This window comes from Castor canadensis, chromosome 5, assembly GCF_047511655.1.
Source record: "Castor canadensis chromosome 5, mCasCan1.hap1v2, whole genome shotgun sequence".
NCBI lineage: Eukaryota > Metazoa > Chordata > Mammalia > Rodentia > Castoridae > Castor > Castor canadensis.
In genome coordinates, this window is record NC_133390.1 from 96,384,230 (window position 1) to 96,404,923 (window position 20,694).

The following is a 20,694-nucleotide window of genomic DNA, read 5'->3' on the forward strand; positions in this document are numbered from 1 at the left end:
TGCGAAGTTCTGAATCAAACTTGATCAGCTCTAAAATCACCTATTAAGGATTTAAGTCATTAATTTAAAAAGAAGATGTTATTTCTGGATGAATAAAGTTACAACTGTAGGTATGGCACTGCCTTAACAACTGTTTTGGTCATATATGTTCATTCATAACATCTATGTTTAAATTATACTCACATAATTTTCTTGCAAAAAAATATCTTTTATTTTGGTTTGGGTTTGTTCGTATGGTATGTGTGTGTGTACAGTGCTGGGGACTGAACTCAGGGCCTTTCCTATGCTAGGCAAGCACTCTACCACTCAGCTATATCCCCAGCCATTAAGCCAACAAACAAACAAAATAATATTTAAAAAAAAAAATACAGTTGAGCACTGTGGTACACACTTGTAATCCCAGCACTAGGAGGCTGAGGCAAGAATATCTCAAGTTCAAGTCCAGCAGGTTACACAGCAAGTTTAAGGAGGGCTTGGGTGAAACAGCAAGACCCTTTCTCAAAAGAAAACATATATATAATAGAAATAATAAAAATTAAAAAGCAAATCACTAAAATATAGAAGGGAGAACACTGTGGTGGGGCAGAATCTCTTGGATTTTGTACTTAGGAACAATGAAAACCTTTTTATAATCAAACACTTACTTGAATAATTGTTGCCAATATATTCACATAATTACTTTCAGTCTGATAGAGCTCTTTTGCAACTTGCCACCTGGCTGACTGCTTTGAAGGAACTGGAGTAGAATTTTTAGAAGACTTAGTACAAGACTTAGGTGTTTCTGAAAGCATAAAAAGGAAGAAACATTTAATTGGAAGTCAGATCTAAGTACAAAACACTACACACTTAACAGAAAAGGGGGAAGGAAGCAAGCAGGGAATACGTGCTCTTATAAATATAGCACTATATAGATTTTATTACATACATTAACCATGTAGATTTTTTTTTTTTAATTTTTATTTTTACATTTACTTACATGTGAATACACTATTTGGGCCATCTTCCCCTCAAAAACCATTTATCACTTCTTTTCCCTATATTTTTTTTTTTTTTGGAGGTAGTAGGGTTTCAATTCAAGGTCTCATGCTTGCTAGGCAGGCATTCTACCACCTGAACCACTCCCCAGCGTAGATTTTTATTAAACTAAAATATCTGCAAAGGATAAGGCCAGAAAAATATAAATGGCCAAAAATACCATTAATTTCAAATTGTACACATCCTACTACAGCGGCCTATACTTTTCAAAAATATCAAGGTCATTAAAAAAAGGATGTTCCAGATTATAAGAAACTAGAAAGTGGTAACAATGTAAGATCTAGACCAAAAAAAGTGAACTTTATTTTGCTAAAAAGGACATTCATTAGTAAGACAACTAAAGAAACCTGAAATGTACAGTCATTCACCCTATTTATGTTGATTTCTTCCTTACGGTAATCGTAACACGATATTTTAAGAAATGCCCCCTACACAGGATATGTTGGCACAGACCTTATAATCCCAGCACTCAGGAGTCTGAGGCAGGAGGGTCTCAAGTTCAAGGCCAACCTAGGCTACACAGTGAGACCCTACCTCAAAACAAAAGGGGCTGGGGATATAGCTCAGTGGTACAGCACTTGCCCAGCATGCATGATTCAATCTCCTGCACCACTAAAAAAAAGAAAAGAAATGCCCTTATATTTTGGGACAGACATTTAAGTATTTAGAGCTAAAGGATTATCATGCCTGCAACTTATTCTCAAATAGTATAAACATAAAAAAATGTGTGTGCATTTGTTGAGGGGGTGGCATATAGGAAAAGAGATTATTAACTGAATGATCTAAAGCAAACATAACAGAATAATTCCATTTAGAGAATCTGTATAGGAGTCTTTGTAAATCTAAAATAATAAAATGAGCATGTAAATAAATGTAAAAATGATAAAGAAAAAAAGGATTCAGAGAACTCAAAAAATTAAGAAACGTGCAAAAATATGTTTAAAAAAAGGAAAAAGTTGTTATAATCACAAAATTATAATGGGAAACTTTTTATATACATATGGAAGAAGCTCCCCCTTCAAAGAATACCCAACATTAACTAAAAATTCTTTGTTAGTTCCAAGTTCCTTAACAAAATATACAATGTTCAGTCCAATGAGAGTGGAAAAAAGATGCATTAGTATATTTTATATGTACATCATGAAATAAATTTCATAAAAGCTCAAAATATTTTCTCACTATCAGTATGGTTAGAATAACTGGTGTTACATACCACATCTCCTAATGGCAAGTTTTTAATAGGAAAAGGAGTGTATAACATAAAAGAGGAATGGAAAAAAAAAAACAAAACTAGAAATATATTCCCGGCATATCAATTTTTACTTTGATAAATAATTTTAGATATTTTTATATTAAAATAATGTGTACTATGAAATTCTAAGCTCTTTATAAAGATAAAATTTCCCACTTGCCCATACAAGATTTCAGGCTACCAGTTGAAATAGTTTCCAACTATTCTCCTTGGCTACTACACCAGTTCCATAGCTGTATACTTCAATGGGGGTACTTTAATGGGGAAAAAACTGAAATACACTGATCTAACTTTATTATATTCTGTCTAAGCAGGAATTTATAAACTGGGGATTCTGTTTTTTAGAGTATCTACCTAACATTAGTGCCATCTATTTCAATAGTTTATTTCCTTCTTCTGTTTCCTAAACTGCATATTCAAGCTTTACTTCTTTATCATCAGTTCTTACGACCCTACGCCCTTGTCCATTACAAGTATGGAACCAATAAGTTTTCAGATCTACATCATCTAATCACAGTCCTCCTCCCATGCACCTGGCTCAATTTTTCCAAATGCCTACTGGACATTTCCACCTTAACATTACCTGGATTTCTCTAAAACTGCACTACCTTCCTCTAAAATAGAAACATCATTTAAGCCAAGGTAATGTTTGTTTCATCTAAATTCATACTTTGCCTCCATCTTCTCTTATTCCCTTCCTATTACTACAATCTATCAACACTTTCCCAGTGTTTCTTCCTTTTTCTTTACAACCAACACCTATCCTGATTCAGTGCCTTACCATCTCATGGCCCAAGCCACCATAAGACACTACTTGGTCTGGTTGTCTCCAAACTACTTTCCAACTATTCTGCTGAATAATTTGGTAAAAATTATCCTGTTACTCTAGTACTCAGAGGTTTCTAAAATTCTTTGTTGACAATATACAGTTTAGTCATGTAAATCTAAGATTCAAACTTATCTACTATTAGGCCTCAGTTAGACTTTCTAATTTAACTATTACTCCAAAAAGCTGACTGACCCAATATTCTCTAAGGACTCAATTTGTATGCTATTATCTGCATACTTGTTCCTCTTTGTATTCTCAAATTCACATCAATTTTCTGGCTAACTTTAATTCCTTCCAAGAGTATTTAGTGACTACCAACTCTGTACTAAGGTCTGAGAATAAAGCAGAGAATAAGATAGACAAGGTTCTTGTTCTCTTAAATCTTCCATTCTGTTGAAGCAAATCAAATAATAAAGAAGTAAACAAAAAATATAGTTTCTAACAATGATAATTACTACTGAAAACAACCAGGCAAGGAAGGTAGTAGGAAGAAGTGATAGAATAGGATCTAACTTTAGGGAACCCAGTAAGTTTCCCTTCAGGAAGAGAGAGCATTTAGAAAAGTTTTGAGGTACGTGTGTGCTAAAAATATGTGAAGAATAAGTGAAATTTATAGAGTATTATTGGATAGCATGAAACCACATGACTTTGTAGGTCATGAAGGTGATAGCAAGAATACACAGGAACTTAAAAGCTATACAGTATTAACAAAGCCACTGAATGACTTTAAAGCAGAGAAGTGGCATGATCTTAAAAAAATATATATATATATATATATACACATATATATATATAGATATATAGAAAGAGAGAGAGAGAGAAAGAGAGAGAGAGAGAGACCCTTCTATAAGGCTGCATGCAAAGACAAAAATGGAAATGGAGAAATCATTTAAGAGACCACTGCAATCATCTAAGAGAACTTTTTTATAGAATAGACTGATAAAGGAAGGATGGTAAAGGAATAAAGGAGTTGAAAGTGGTAGAAGTAAATCAAATATTCAAATTGGTTACTTTAAGATTTCTATCAGGCATGGACAAGAACATCTCAAGTAGACAGCTAGATAGAAAAGACAAATTTAGGAGTCATCCAAATATAAAAGTTCTTTAAAGCTATGGAATTAAATGAGATCATTTAGAGAGAATACAATAAAGAAACAATGACTCAGAAGTAACATAAAACATTTAGATTTAGAGAGATGTAGGGAAAAGTTACACAAAGGAGAATGAGAGATAAGTGGTACCACAAAAGCCAAAAAGAGTTAAAAATGTGTCCATGAAGAAGTAGCTGTTGATATGTTGAATGCTATGGATTGCATTAAACTGTCTCCCCTGCAAAAACAATTTTATGTAGCAGGGGCTGTAGCTCAATTGGAATGAGGTGAAAAGACAATGAGAAACAAAAGTTAATGGATAAAGGTGATTCTTTGAAAATATTGATGCAAAAGGGAACAAAAAAAATGAGTAAGTGGAGAATTTCATGGCATTAAGAAGCTTTTGACTTTGTGTTTCTCAAATCTAGAACATATTACTTATTGGCAGACTAAAAACAAGAGAGAAAAATACTGGTAATCAAGAGAGAGGCATTAAAGACTGGGACTATGGCTCAGGGGTAGAAAGTTGCCTAGTACTTCAGTTCAGTCATTTGTAAAATAGGGATAATAAAACCTTATCATAAATACAGAAAATATAAAATGCACTAAGCATGTAGAGCTTTATTCAGTCAAAGATTATCCTTAGCTTTTCATGTATTTTCTCCTTGATGAAAACAAAAGTAATTAAAGGCAAGGCCTTTCATAGTTCCTATGGTAAGCATTTATCTATATTCTAATAATTACTGCATACTACTAAATTTTAAAGATAAGTTTTTTCAAATGCGAATTACCTCCATAATTAATGCTAGACTCTGGTGTGTTGGAGATATCTAGGAGTGATCCTATAGAAAGGGAATGCTCAGCAGATGGGCGTTTCCGGGGAGGGAAAGGTGACATATCTGTCTCTCTTGAAAGTTGAGCAAGTGTCTCTTTTAAACGTCGTCTTTTGCGGTTGCTATTTGGGGTATTTAGAGAAAGCAGTGACACTGATTTCTTGAGCTCAGGGGTATTAGCCTGCAATCAAAAGCACAAAAGCTCAATTTTATTTCCATGGTTCTTTACTGAGACAGGAGTAAGAGAAAAATGTAGAACTGGAGCATGGCTCAAGTGGTAGAGCACCCGCCTAAGCAACCACTACATAAATATATATTTGTAAGTATGACAAAATCTGGATTTTGCACAATAATTTTACAATCCTATATGCTACTTGGCACTTCAGAAGCCTCGTAAAACAACAATCAAGAGACCACTATACACTAATTGGCTAACCCCAGCACTATCATCATTACATATTCACCTTTTTGCGTTTACTGTCTGCCCCTCCATTAGTCCATAAACTCCTCAAGGGAAGAGACCAAGCATTTAGTCTGGGCATGGTACTCTCCACTATATGCTGAATAACACTTGATTATAAGAGTTTGCTCCTTAAATCTAAAGCATACTTTTTAAATTTTAAGGGCTTACATTGAGAATAGAAAAGTCTAAAAACAAAAGTGCAATCTGGTACCTACTCAGATTTTATAGAGAAATAATAATCCATACCTCATACATTATTCCTCTCAAAATTATTAAGTCCCAAATTGAAATAAATTTTCTCAAAAAGACTGCTATGATTTGGGTGAATAATATTGCTCTTCCTTAAGATCCAGCAGGAAGACTGGATTTTCCTTGTCTACATTCTACAATTAAAGTCATTGTTTTAATGCATTTTTCCACCTTTCTATTTTTTCAGTGATCCACAATTAATAAAACCCTAACTCTTGAGCATACTAAAAACTTGATTCTGCCTCTCTATTAAGTTTTATCCATTGGCCTTTCTCATATTCTTTTTTGAAAGCCATACTAAACTACTTACTATTTTAATATACACTCAAGCTTTCATACCCTCTCCCACCTGCTGTTCTAACTCTACCTAGTTAGATTAGTATGTTGGCTCAACATTTATGTGGCCCTTTCAATTCTGCTGACTCTCAGAAAGAGTGAGGCTCTGTAGAATACATTACTCAATTATAACATACATTATTTGGCATTGTAACTGTGTGAAAATACACCTTTCCATTAAGTTTATAAATTTCTAAAGACAGAGATGTTACTGCTTATAGCAGTATCACCAAGAATTATCACAGAATGTATCAGATTAACATAATATCCATTATATTGCAGTGTCATCTAATCTACACAAAGACTATTACTTGTGTAATTATTCTGAAACCCCTAAACAAGTCATAAAAAATGATATATATACTGTCATAAGAAATGACATGTAAACTACTTATATCATGTTCTCTAAATAATCTGGATAGAAAAGTATTATTTTTATGCAACTAGGTTCACAAAACAAATACCTAAGGGGCAAAAACATACCTTTTCATACAAATACATAGTTTCTCCAGCTCGTGCATCCATTTGAATACTTCCCCAAAACCACTAGATGAGATAAAAATATTTTAATTAACACTTTAATTTACCATATAAGAGAAACTATCAGTAATATTTTTTTTTAAATCTCATTCTAAAGTTACTTGCCTCTTGTTTGACAACATAAAGTTTCTTTGAAGGTTCAAATGGAAGTTCTTTGACTGTATTCTCTTCAACTATGAGGTGAGTGCATCTTTCATCTCCAACAGATAAATAGCTACCTCCTAAAAGAGGAATGCATACAAGCATAAGTAAGTCAAACTACTCATTTCCAAACCTAAATCTCTAAAGAAGTACTTTCTTTAGAAAAAGACTGGGCAGGCCTGGGAAATGAAATAAATATTACTTTTAAATTATGCTAAATATTACCTTGCATTTCAGTCATTTCTTCCATATTGGTTTTCTCTTCATCTGAAAAACCCAGGAAACTTAAAATGCAATCTTGAAATGGAGGAACTTTAAATTCATTTCTAAAGTCATCAACTGCTGCACGGAAATCCCTAAAAACAAAATACACTTTTCTAAAACCAATCTAACTTATAATTCCATTAGTTAGGTATATCAATTTACAAATCTACAGTAAATCTCAAGTCTTAGCATAATGTATTTTATTGAAAACATATCTTGGTCCTGAAATGCTTACAAAAACTTCAGTTTTTCAGGGCTATAACTCAGTAGTTGATTGTGCTCAACATGCAAGAGGTTTGGGGCTCATTACCAAAAAAAAATGCATCTTCAAGTCAGTCATCCTAGATGTAACTTCCAACAAAAAAATGTGATGATAGATAACCTTTACAAAAAAACTCAAATTCAGCTGGGTGATGGTGGCTCATGTGTGTAATACCAGGTACTCAGGAAGCAGAGATCAGGAGGATCGTAGTTCTAAGTCAGCCCAGGCAAATAGTTGGTGAGACCCTATCTTGAAAAAAACCCATCACAAAAAAGGGCTGGTGGAATAGGTCAAGGTGTAGGCCCTGAGTTCAAGCCCCAGTACCACAAAAAAAAAAAAGAAAATTCAAATTCTTGCTGCATATTTGAAATTTTATATATATATTCTAGAGTTTCTGTAGTTTCATGACATCTTACATAATGAAGTGTCCCAGCAAGGAATTATGAGGTTGAAAAGCTTAGCAAAACAAGGTATTAAATTGCAAGCACCAATTAAAATGGAACCACACAAACATAAAATGAGAAAATACAACACAATCCAAATACACTGATGCATTAAGTATTACCTAATAATTTTAGAATGTTTTGATAAAATTATTTCACAAAGTAAAACCCAAAGATACCTCAAATTCCTTTCAATTTTCTTTTGTTTGTACCCTCTATTTTATTCCCTAAGCTGCTACTATGTAAGCTCAGACTGATAGTGAACTCATGATCATCCTGCTCCCGCCCCAAGAGTGCTATGACTACAGACATTAGCACCATGCCGAACTTAGGAATTTAATTTTTGGCACATGGATATATCTTCACAGCATATGTTGAAAAAAGAAATAGTGAAAAAAAATATTGAATTCACATAATGAACTACTGAATTTCTAAACACTTACTGCTCATTCCGCCTTTCCCATGCTTTATAAATCCATTCTGGCTTCACAATTGGAGTACCCAGGCTAACAGCAACCTAAAAATATTAACTTTAATTGTAATAAATTTTCACTTTATATAGCTGAATTCAAGAAAGTTCTAGCATAGTTTTACATTATGTTTAGCTACAAAGCAGATGAGCGGTAAAGTAAAAGTAACAGAAAAAACTATCTTAAACATACAAGTTAAAATAACTTTAAAACAAGTTCTAGGAGGTATGGCCTCAGTAGAGCGCCTGCTTTGCAAGTAAAAAGCCCTGAGTTCAAACACCAGTCCCACCAAAAAAAGATTCTATGGTACCCAAACTATTCTATTTCTTTTTTGTTGTTGTTGATGGTTTAAATTCAGGGCAGGTGCACTACCACTTGAGCCATGACCCCCAGCCCTTTTTCCTTTGGTTACTTTTGAGATAGGAGTTTGCTTATGACAGGGCAAGGCTGGACCCTGATCCTCCTGTTTACGCTTCTTACATCGCTGGCATGAGAGGTGAGCATCACCATACCCAGCTTTTATTGGCTGAGGTGGGGGTTCTCATGAACTTTTCGCCCAGCTGGTTTCGAAATGTTATCTTCCTAATCTCTGCCTCCTGAGTATTCTGAGTAGCCATGACTGTAGGTATGAACTACCCTGTATGGTTCCTTCTATTTTATTTACCTTTGTTTTTTTTAATTAACGTTACTGGGGTTTGAACACAGGGCCTCATGCGTGCTTGCTAGGCAGGCACCTGAGCCACCGTCAGCCCTTTTCTGTGTTGGGTATTTTTTGATAGGACCTCTCAATGGTTTGCCCAGGCTGGCCTCAAACCTCGATCTTCCTGACCTCTGCCTCCTGAGTAGCTAAGATTACAAGATTGAGCCACCGGTGCCTGGGTCCTTATTCTATTTTCAAGAAATATATCTCTTACTAAGCTCATCTCTATTATATTTTAATGTCTCTTTTTTTCTTTCTGAAAAAAACTGATGATTTCACTAAAACCTTAAATATGAGTCAGAAAACTCACAATAAATTCAAAATTACCCTAAAACTACCATTTGGCTACATAAACATACAGAGGGAAAGTGGGAACAAATGATAAACTTGCTATGATATTCAACTACAATTCTCAGCTAAGATTTCAATTCTAATAAAAGTACTTTTCAGGTGGGCACTGTGGTATACACCTGTAACCCTAGAACATGGGAGGACTGCAAGTTCAAGGCTAGACTGGAGTTCACAGGGATACCCTATCAAAGGGAGGAAGAAAGGGAGACTTTCTCCTGTTCTTTTACAATTTTGACAACCTAAATCATAGAACCATTTTATAAAAACAGAGCTGAGTTTTTAAAAGACCACTTAGACAAGAGTGAAACCTGTTCTCACAGCCCTTTTTGCTATCATCACCAATGGTCAAAGTAATCTTTGCAAATGTTATCCATCTACCAACCCTCACAATCCCAGTCATCTTTCAACACCTAACTCCAAGTTCTATTGCTTCCTCAAAACCTAAGGGGCCACACTCCTAAGATTTATGATTCTTGCTAAGTATATGATAGTGAAAATTGCTTTTGAGATCCTCAATGAACTGTGAGAAAAAAACAGAAGGGTGATTATTAAGCCCATCCCAGAATAATACTACAATGAAATACACAAAATACCACGTTTACATACCCTGAATTTTTCTCCTTGTGTACAGTTTGCCACTAAATGCGTAACTTTTGAATTAAAGTCTTTTCGAATAACTCCACCCATGTGATGAACCAATGTCACCAATCTGACCTCAAAAGAAAAATTGGCAATATTTCATGATTAATTTGAACAAAAATTTAGATAACTCACAATTCATTTATCATTTACTACTTTATAAAGAACATAAAAGATTTTTATGTACATTAAAATGTATGTCCCAAAATATTTTTAAAAGATTAGTTTGTCTTCTACCACTATCTATTTATTTATTTATTTATTTATTTACTTATTTATTTATTTTTGGGGCAGCATTGGGGTTTGAACTCAGGGACTCACACTTGCTAGGCAAGTGCTCTTACCTCCTGAGTCATTCCACCAGCCCAGACAAAATTAACTTAACACAGATAATCCAAGAAAATTAAGTTAATTAAACTGCCTTTCATACTGCCAAAATCCACTGACTGGGCTTTTTATTATCACTATACTGCTTAAATATGCAGATTTTTAAATTCCAGGTTATAGCACATTAAAATTTTCCCCACAAAATTACAGTAATACTCATTAGTTCCAATATACAAAATATTAACTCCCAAAAAGTTTCTATTACTTCTAAGAATATTTTAAAGCTGGATTTGTGTAACAAAAAATTACAATGTGTAAAAAAAAGCTGAGATCACCAATGTTGCTGATAAAGTGCTTAACAACACAGGTAAACAGCCACGGATTTTTTTCTGTTCATTCATATACAAGCCATCCTAGACAATAATAGTCGTCTCTTTACAAGTATTAAAGAGACAAATATTAGCTCTTAAGAACTAAAATTTAAAACCTGATAGAGGCATAGTATTTTCTCCTTCAATATTTTTAAAATAAAATCCTAATGCCAAAAAAGGAAAAAAAATAAGACAATTTAAATTTCTTTTTCTGGAAAAAAATTATTTGAATAGAATTAGTTTTATAATACTTACTAGTTCTTCTTTCTTCCTGAATCCAGTAAAGCATAATACCAGATTCATCATACTTGTACAATACAGTGGACGCCATGAAAACGGCAAAGGCTGAAGAACATAATTTTATATCTGTGAGCTTTCTTTTAAGTAGAAATTAGAAGGTATCTTTCTCAAGCTAAATTTATCCTCTTATAAATCACTTTCTTATTCCAAAGATTTTCTGGCATTTCTCAACATGCAACAAAAAGTAGTAAAAATCCTGATTGCAAATTCCATAATAAAAAAATTTTACAGGTGGTGGCACACACCTGTAATCTCAGCACTCAAGAAACTAAGGCAAACCAGGCACCAGTGGCTCACGCCTATAATCCTAGCTACTCAGGAAGCAGAGATGAGGAGGATCAAGGCTCAAGCCATTTCAGGCAAATAGTTCTAGAGACCTATCACAAAAACCCATCACAAAAAAGGCTGGTGGAGTGGCTCAAGATATAGGCCCTCAGTTCAAGCCCCTGTACCACCCACACACACACACACACAGAGACTAAGGCAAGAGGATCTAAGTTTGAAATCAGCCTGGGCCTCAAATGACATCCTCACACAAAAAATGAATGACTGAATTTCCCATGATTTCCAATCATATTGGATTCATACAATCTAAAAGTACTTCATAACTGGCAAATTAAACATAAAGAAAACATTTATATCTAAATTTTTTGTTTCTAAGTTAAGAAAATGAAGATATTTAGCATAGCCATTTGTTATGGATGAAATATTTACTAAATGGAGATCATGATCTTCACACAGGTTACTTTAATTTCCTTTTTTCGTTCATGTGGCTATTAAAAATGAAATTCACAGACCATATAAATTAATTCATGACTCTAAATGCAGCCTAGCTCTCTCCATTTAGTAAATAGTCCACTCAGTAGTTATATGCCAGAGACAGAGAATGGTTAAGTAAGAGTAGATTTGACTCCCACTATTATACAAGCACAGTGTTGTCGTATGCTCATTACTAGCATCTACAACAACAGAAGGAAAATGACCAAACAATTCAAAGTCAATAAGGCAAGTGTAAGAACGCATGTAATCCTAGCTACTCAGGAGGCAGAAATCAGGAGAATCGCATTTGGAAGCCAGCCTTGGCAAATAGTTCTAGAGACCCTATCTTGAAAATACTCATCACAAAAAAGGTCTGATGGAGTGGCTCAAGATATAGGCCCTGAGTTCAAGCCCCAGTCCCACAGGAAAAAAAAAAAAAGAATGCCCAAAGCAACAAAACCAACATATTGAAATGCTATCTAAAATCAAGAATCTAAAACAGCTTCCCTAATTTTAAATCATATGGTAACTTAAAAAAAGGAAATACAGTATTTTTTATGTACAGCAAAATAAAAGTTTGCATATGTGCATACATTTCTGGACTTTGAGTTTAAGCAAATTATCTCCCAAAGTAGTAAGATTGTGTATGTGTTTATGTACTTACACAGTCATAACTGTTAAATTTTCAAAGGCCTTAAATTTTCACTAGTAAAGTTAACAGTAGGAAAAATTAAAGGAACACACTATAATAGTTATTATTTATCATTCTTATTCTAAATATTACATACTGTAAATAATTAACAGGATTTTTCTGTTTATGAATTTTCATAAAATTCATTATTAAAAAGTCATAATAGATATATATTGTTCTTACCTCTCCCTTTTGTGCACAGTTTAACACAACTGGTGGTCCAATAATTCTACAGTCAGTCTTGTATAAGTCATTAAAGACAGAATCCTGGAAGTCCGTGACTACAAATACATTCTCAAATTCCGGGGAATCCAAACCTTCAAATTCTTCCACTGAGTCCATCTTTATATAAGGCACTTTAATTTCCTTGATTTTTTTCCATTTGGTTATTAGAAATAAAAATAATTTATATGCCACATAAATTAATTCATGACACTCTAAATAAGGCTTAAAAAAATAACTTCCATCTCAACATTTTTAACATATTTAGATTTGCATAAAACTTAAGTTTTATATTATAAACAATACATGTAACAGTGAAAAAATATATGTCTGTACTTACTTGCATTTTTACATATACATAGTCATCCAATTAAGATTTAAAATTTTAAAGATCAATATAAAGGCATAAGATTCTGATTTATTACACTGTGGCCTATAAATCATACAGTATGCATACTAAGTGCCACAAAATTAAAGTGCTGAAAATTTTTTAGGTATACACATTTGATAGCAGAATGAGTTAGAAATTTCCTTCTTTTTATTCTGACCAAGAAAATGAAACCATACGTATGGTTCTTCCTGCACAAATTAACTATCTTCAGAAAAATAAGAAAAAAAAAACTGCAGCACTTAATATTTACAAAAAGGTTACAGGTTAAATAATCATTTCACTACATAGGTGGAAAAGAGAAAGAGGTAAGATACATAGTCAGTTGCAGCATGGCAAACATATGATATAAAAAGTCAAGTTATTTACAGTGAGTTACAGTTAATGCTTTACACAATTTATCTACAAAAGAATGAAGACACTAAAGAGCCTACATAAGGCCCTGGCTTCAATTCACTAGATACATACAAACATACATACATTGACAGATGACTGATAAATGATAGATAGAGGACTGGACATATTTCATACACTGAGGCAAGTTCCCTGATGATTATCACTTGTGATTTGAAATTTTGGAAAATCAGCAAGAATGTAGAGAAGGAGGCAAAGTAAACCTGTGCCTGCTATGTGTTATGAATGAGAGACATGGAAGAAAAAGAAGAAGGAAGAAAAAGAGTTCAAGGCCATGGACTGGAGGGACGGCTCAAGCAGAACAGCTGCTTTGCAAGCTCAAAAGTCCTGAGTTCAAATGCCAGTAATGAAAAAAAAAAAGGTTTAAACTGAATATAAAATTAATGAGAAAAAAAAGCTTATGGTTTAAAGAATACTATCAGATCTTTTGCCCATGCTTAGTCACTTAAATTTAATGATGACGTCCTTAAAACAGATGCTGTAAATCTGGGTTTCAGAAACACCCAAATTTTAGAAGTATAAAAAGTTTCTATTTGTCTAGCTACAGAATGCATAAAAGTCACTTGGCGCCTAATTCCAATCACCATAGAGTGGAGCAATTCAATCGAGGGAAGTGCAGCATGCCACATGCAATGAAATGCTTGACCTACCATATTAGTAACACTTTTTATTAACTTTTCATCTGATTTTCCAGGACAACTTTCTTTTATCTTTATGACAGGGACTTCCATTATTTTAATAGTCTGTGGAAAAGAGACTTCAGCATAAGATTAAGAAAACTATGAAAATATTTACAACTGATAGAAGAAAAATTTCTTTAGTAGAAATAAACTGTAAACCAAAACTCCGTACCTTTAGGGCTTTTATAAGTTCTTCCTGCTTTCCAGCTTCTTGAACCATTATCACTCTTGTTTCAATCTGAGGCATTTCTTCTATTAAAATATAAGATGTTTAAATGTGTTTATCAGGTACTAAGATCACAAGCAGTAGTTTTCAATCCTTCTCTTAGCTGTATGCTTAAATTTTCTATCTTTGAGGTGATCATAACATTCTCCAACATTAAAATGACTTAACTCTTTAATTCAGCAGAAAAATATTGGCCATATATCACTTTAGAAAAAGACAATGTATTGTAGCAGAGTATATAAACATCAGCATTCCTCTTAAAAAAGAAAAGCAATCACTGTCTGGCATAGCATTCCTCTTCAAAGCACATTAAACTTTAGTAAGGACCTGCTTATGAAGTAGCTCCCAGCACTTGGAAGGCTGAGCAGCCTGGGCTACATAGTAAGACCCTTATGTTAAAAAAAACAAGCTGGTTTATAGGTTTACCTTCAACATTTGAAGCAGATCCAATAAACAAGTTGTCCTTAGAAATTTCAGTAACTTTAGAATCAAAAATGGAAGAGTCCGCCAAGCTAGTCCTCCCGGTAGATGTTAATACACTATTGTCAGCCATTGTTTGTACTATTCTGTTGGCTGAAAAACAAAAAATATTGAAAACATGAAACAAACATGATCATTGGGCAAAAACAAGCACTAGTTTCTTCTTTTATCTCTAGAATTTATAGAGCATATTGTCCATTTTCTTAATACTAAACCAAAGAAAGTAACTCTATATCTCTAAGCCTTAGTTTTCTCTTCTGTAAAATAAAGATGCTAACACCTGATTTATAGGAATACAGTCAAAAGTCATCAAATGTATCAAGAAAATAGGGCATTACCTAAAACTAGTCATAAATATTATTCTACCTTCCTCCCAACATGTCTTCCCTCAACCAACCTAATTTTCTTCCTATATTCATTTACACTACCATAACTATCTCAGCAGAAAATTTAGAAATACATCTTTACTCTCCCTTCCCCAAATTCCTGTCAACTCTAACTCAAATATCTTTAGGACCTAGTCTCTCTTCTCTATGCCCACTGGCACGATGGCTACAGGGTCAAATACAACCCAAAACAAGTTTAAAACAGATTTCTGCAGAAATCACACTCCACGTGGTTTTCAGGACTAAGGTCCTAAAAACAACTGTGACCATTATCACTTCCTTCATAACTTCTTCAAGCACCCTCTCTATGTGATCAAATCCCAATTCAACATCAAGTTTACAATTTAGTCCTAGCCTACATATACGACCTATGCTCCAGCAACAATGAATTTCTCAGCATTTTTTAATCCCAAACCACAGTGTACTTCACAACTAACTGTACTTAATACTGCTCAGCTGTCTACCCAGTGTGTATTCCAACCCTGAATTCACACTCTTGACCCATTCTTTATGGATTTCTAGAACCTCTCATGTATAACTAGACTGCTTCCTTATCAGTATTTTCATATTATAATTTGACAAGACAATTAATATGGGTTAATGCCAATATAACTCTGAACTAGGAAAGAAAATCCTTTTGTTTAAGACTTCCAGGATTTAATAGCTAAAAAGTTAGGCCAGGAGGAAATAAAAAGTTTAATTTGTTTTCATTATTTCGAATTGGGGTTTGAGGGGTTGTAGCATGATGGTAGAGTGCTCGTCTAGCACGTTCAATGCCTTAAGTTCAATCTCTAACACTGGGGGAAAATATTTTGTTTTTTTTAAAGAAGTTGATTGTTGGCTGGACGCAGGTGGCCCACACCTATAATCCTAACTACTCAGGATGCAGAGATCAGAAGGAGTGCAATTCGCAGCCACCTCCAGCAAATAGTTTGATAGATTCTATCTCGAAAAAACCCATCACAAAAAGAGGACTGGTGGAGCGGCTCAAGGTGGAGGCCCTGAGTTCAAACCCCTATCTGGAAGTTAAATGCTAAGCAAACATAGCAGGGAGGCCTCATCTTTATCTGGAAGTATACATATGATCTATCTTTTCTGACTTAAAATTACTGAGCTATACAAATATTGCTCCAGTTTCTTAGTAAACAACACAAACTATTCTGTGGGCAAACTGTGAGGTATCAACTGCATTATTTCTTCTGAATGGTGATATGGGGTAGTATGAAATGCACACACTTGTAACAGATTTACACACAGTTGTAAAGTCGTAACTTCGAAGTCAGGCAACTCAGTTTCCTGACTTCCTGTGCATTTAGTAGGGTCAGCCTCAGTTTCCATATGGATGATGCAAACATGGTAATACAACTCAAACCCAGTATATGAAACTGAATCTCATAAAATGACTGACAAATAATTATTCTCATATAACATTCACAACATGGATACTACTTATTGTCGTATCATATATTCATTGCAACTTTTATTCTAAGGTTCTCCGAAAGTGTTCCAATAATTGTAAGACTCTTTATTCAAAATTAATGAAAAATTCTATCAGCACTTTTTTTTTTCTTGTTGTTTTAAATCTCCTGCACTTAATTATTTCCAGTGAAAAAGAAAAGGGCTCTAAATAGCCCTGTGTGCCTTTGGCCATACCACCCTGAAGGAGCCCAAGCTCACCTAAATAGCCCTGGGTGTGGTGGTGCAAACAAAGTAATCTCAGTACTCAAGAGATGAACACAGGAGAATGTAGAGTTTGAGGGCAGCCAGTTTGTGCTATGTAACCAGACTGTGCTATGTAATGATTTAGAGAGAGACAGATGGAGAGAGAGGCCAACCTGCTTTTTAAGAACTGGCAGAGAGATTTTAATAAATCAAGAATACCACTAGATAATGTTTCTACAGTTAGCTACAAAGAATAACTTAAAATGTTCTACTGTATGGTAGGAAAACTATGGTTGACACCTTTTTTTTTTGCCATGTTGGGGTTTGAGATCAAAGCACATGCTTGCTAGGCAGACACTTTACCACTTGAGCCACTCTGCCAGTCCTTTTTGAGTATGTATGTGTGTTGGGTATTTTTGAGATACAGTCTAGCCTTGAACCGCAATGCTCCTGATCTCTGCCTCCCAGAGCAGCAAGGATTACAGCAGTGAGCCATGGCACCCAGCTAATAGCATATTTTTAAATGGTTAGTAGAGAAGATTCTGAATGCTCCCAAAACAAAGAAATGAAAAATGTGATATACCAATTATCCTGATCTGATCAATACACATTGTATACATGTACTGAAACAACACAATTTGGCTAAGGGTTCAGTTCAGTGACAGTGTGTTTAGCATGCATGAGACTCTGGGTTCAATCCCTAACCCAAAAATGAAAGAGAGATTAAACTGTCCCCCATAAACATGTACAAGTATGCATCAAAATTTTTAAAAATACTATGAGTTTACATTTTTTCTATGCTTTCCTCTTTAAAGACCAGCAAAACAGGTGATTAATAATTAAAATTGTTAACTGTATGTATCAATTTATTCTCAAAACAGCTTCAAAATTCATACAGAAAAAGAACTACGTGGCAAACTGAAAATACAATTAACATCCAGCCATCCAATTTCAAGTTGAAATACACTAATCACTGTTTTCCATATTCAGGTATTATAGAAGCTTTTAGTAAAATGACTTTGTTTTGAGGATGGAGAGAGGGCAGTACTGGGGTTTGAACTCAGGCCCTTGTGCTTGCCAGGTAGGTGCTTTACAACTTGAACCACACCTCCAGCCCTCCCAGAATCCTTTAAGAACACAATAGGATCAGTACCCATCAACCTACACAGCTTATTTCTAACTCAGTAACAGAGTCAAGGAGCTTCTCATAGAATACACTGTAACACAGGGTCCCTTTCCACAAATAACTCATTTCAGCTTCTCTTTTAATTAAGTTATTTTAAAGCCATTTTCCAGGATATGTCGGTGTTATTAATACCATTACGACTAACAGTTTTTTAAGAGACAATGCTGTAATACTTGAATGACACAAGAAGCTTATCACAAGTGTGGTGAGCATGCATGTAGAACCGTAAGGCGGGAATGTGATTAGCAATTAACCTCGGCGCTTGCGATGTGGCACTCATCGTCCTGTACCTCTCAATTGCACTTATTTAATCTCTGCAGCGATCCTAGGAGGGGGGACTATTAGCATCGCCGTTTTATGGATAAAGAACGTTGGAAAGGCAGCGATTGGAAGCCACGGCTTGTTAACCACTAAACCATACACAAGTGTGGCCAGGAACGGAAGCCTGGCCCTGCTTCTGCAAGCAAAGACTAAAAATCAAACTTCCTGCAGAATCGCAACCGCGGGGTGAGAACGCGGCGACCAGCGCGCAAAGGCTGCAGGGCGCCGCAGGGCTTGCCAACCCCGGTGCCCACGTCCTTCTCTCCCTCCCTCCGACGCGGGCTCCGGGAAGGCCCCGCGACCCCCGGGCTCCAGGACCCCCGGTGTCCCGCCGGCCCTAGGATGGGGAAGGAGCCGGGAAGCCGGCGCTGGGCGCTCGGGAAAACGCGGTCACCGGGGCGGGGACGCTGACCGCAGGCCCGGCGGGGCCCACGGCTCCTGGGACGCTCGCCTCCTCGCACCTCCCCCACCACGACACACAGTGTCCTCACCCCACTCAAGACACGTCCCGTGAGATCCACCTCTTCAGGCGCCTACTCCCCTCACCAACACCGCCATTCCTCGCAGGGGCTGCCGCCTCCAATTCAAAAAAGCGAGCTGCTCTCTCTAAGAACCATGCCTATTGGCGCGTGATGTCAATCTGCATTTCATAGGCTGGAGTCTCCAGCGGGACGATGATTGGTCGTTGTTCAACGCCCGCCTCCCCGCAGGTGCCGATTGATTGGCTGTACCTGTGTTTCAAATAGCCCAACGGCTTGAGCGTCGAGACGTCAGGAGTTCGTCGAGAAGTGCCCGGATGTGGCCTCTTAGCGATTCTGGAAGAAGCAGGTGTTTCTGTGACTACGGTTTGTTTACCCAGTAAGCATTCCGTTTCCGGAAGACAACAATCATCCCCAACCTTTTTGAAAAAGCGCCATAAAACCCTTAAACTCTTGGTATTCCTCGGATTTTCTAAAATAAAAACAAAAAAATAGAACCTTGCCTTTGAAAACACGGTAGGGAATTGGGGAATGGCCTAGAATTAAATTGCTTCCTCGCTGCTCCCCCTCCCCCCACCGTGAGAACGTCCACTTTCCTCTAAAGTCCAGGCGAGAATTCGTCGTTTTTCCTCTGATGCATATTGCTACCATGAAAACGATTTTTTATTTTCTTCATTTTCTAGCTATAGTACACAAACTCTTAAGACAAATACATCTCTGGACAGGCATGGTGGTGGCAGCCTGTAATCTCAGCACTGGGGAGGCTGAGGAAGCGTCAGGAGTGAAAGGCCAGCCAAGGATATCTAGCAAGACCGTCCCCTCACACGGAACACAAGCAAAAATAAATAAACAGCCGGGTTTCTTCTACCAGGCAATTCGTGCCTGACAATGTTGACTTAAATTTTAAAACGGGGGTCCGCGGTTAGTACCATAACTTTCAACAAGAGGAAGGAAAATTGGTCCTTTGAACAGACACATCCCAAACGGGCCCTGGGGATTTCCACTTCTATACAATTTTGTCAGGCAACTTTACGGTGCCTGAAAAGTCAGTAATGCGACCGCAAAATGAGTGAAGCGGTCTGCAATCCTTGCTCACCAATATTTATACTCTGCCATTGACGGTGATACCGTAATAACCGTTAGGGCGGAAGACAAGACAAATAGCAACTGAAACTTCCCGTAGGAATGTGCTTAGACTTGGGTGTGTCCAGCATTCCACAAAATCTATTAAGCTCCCGTGGAAAGCAGTCCTATTTCCTTTGTGTACTTGTCCAGCAAAACAGGCTTCCCGCCAAAACCACTGCAGGAATCTTATGCTAGCCTAACAAAAGCTGTATTTGCGGCAGTGTGGCTAGCAAATAAACAGACAATACAATCTTCACGCTCACGGTTTTTATTTACGCAGCAGAATTTTACCAATTGGAGGACAGCCCTTGTGATTTCAGGGCTACAAAGATGACTAAGGCACGGACATCTGCTTCTCAAGACCCAGTGACCTGGTGAGGGAGATTAGCAGGTAAACAAACCATTGCAATGCAAGGGGTGGGGAGGGGGGAGAGGGAAGAAAGAAAATGAATGTATACACTGATAGTTTACTAAGCACTTTACCTTATTTAATCCTTTAAACGGCCCAGGAGTACTCATCATTACTTCCTACTTGGAAACTTCAGCAAGGATTCAACTAACTTACCCAAGCTTACCTAGTAAGTGGTACAGCCTACTTTACTACCCAGAAATAATAGATAAGCATAAAGACAGATCTATCTGCAGGTTCAATTAAAGCAATACAAAGGGGAGTATTTCAGATGAGTATAAAACGATTATTTGCCACCAAATCGCACCTAGCAGATGCAGTTGTCTGGTAGAGTAAAACATAATCCTTAACTTTGCATTTAAAAAAAGCT

The 20,694-nt window shown here is 36.1% G+C and overlaps 1 protein-coding gene across 2 annotated transcripts in view; it reads right to left on the minus strand.

Moving 5' to 3' along the window:
• Ect2 (epithelial cell transforming 2) overlaps nucleotides 1-18,962 on the minus strand; it is a 69,867-nt gene extending 50,905 nt beyond the window's left edge. The window contains exons 1-13 of one of the 2 annotated variants that reach the window (XM_074073759.1): nucleotides 18,803-18,962; nucleotides 14,703-14,849; nucleotides 14,223-14,302; nucleotides 14,021-14,113; nucleotides 12,530-12,712; nucleotides 10,852-10,941; nucleotides 9,866-9,973; nucleotides 8,182-8,255; nucleotides 6,995-7,125; nucleotides 6,734-6,849; nucleotides 6,572-6,634; nucleotides 4,999-5,221; nucleotides 645-781 (exon numbers count right to left, since the gene is read on the minus strand). In XM_074073759.1, coding sequence (XP_073929860.1) covers nucleotides 645-781; nucleotides 4,999-5,221; nucleotides 6,572-6,634; nucleotides 6,734-6,849; nucleotides 6,995-7,125; nucleotides 8,182-8,255; nucleotides 9,866-9,973; nucleotides 10,852-10,941; nucleotides 12,530-12,712; nucleotides 14,021-14,113; nucleotides 14,223-14,302; nucleotides 14,703-14,829 — 1,425 coding nt within the window. In that variant the 5' untranslated portion in view covers nucleotides 14,830-14,849; nucleotides 18,803-18,962. The remainder of the gene's footprint in view (nucleotides 1-644; nucleotides 782-4,998; nucleotides 5,222-6,571; nucleotides 6,635-6,733; nucleotides 6,850-6,994; nucleotides 7,126-8,181; nucleotides 8,256-9,865; nucleotides 9,974-10,851; nucleotides 10,942-12,529; nucleotides 12,713-14,020; nucleotides 14,114-14,222; nucleotides 14,303-14,702; nucleotides 14,850-18,802) is intronic. The other variant, XM_074073760.1, reaches the window with a different exon arrangement.
• Nucleotides 18,963-20,694: the final 1,732 nt, after the last annotated feature.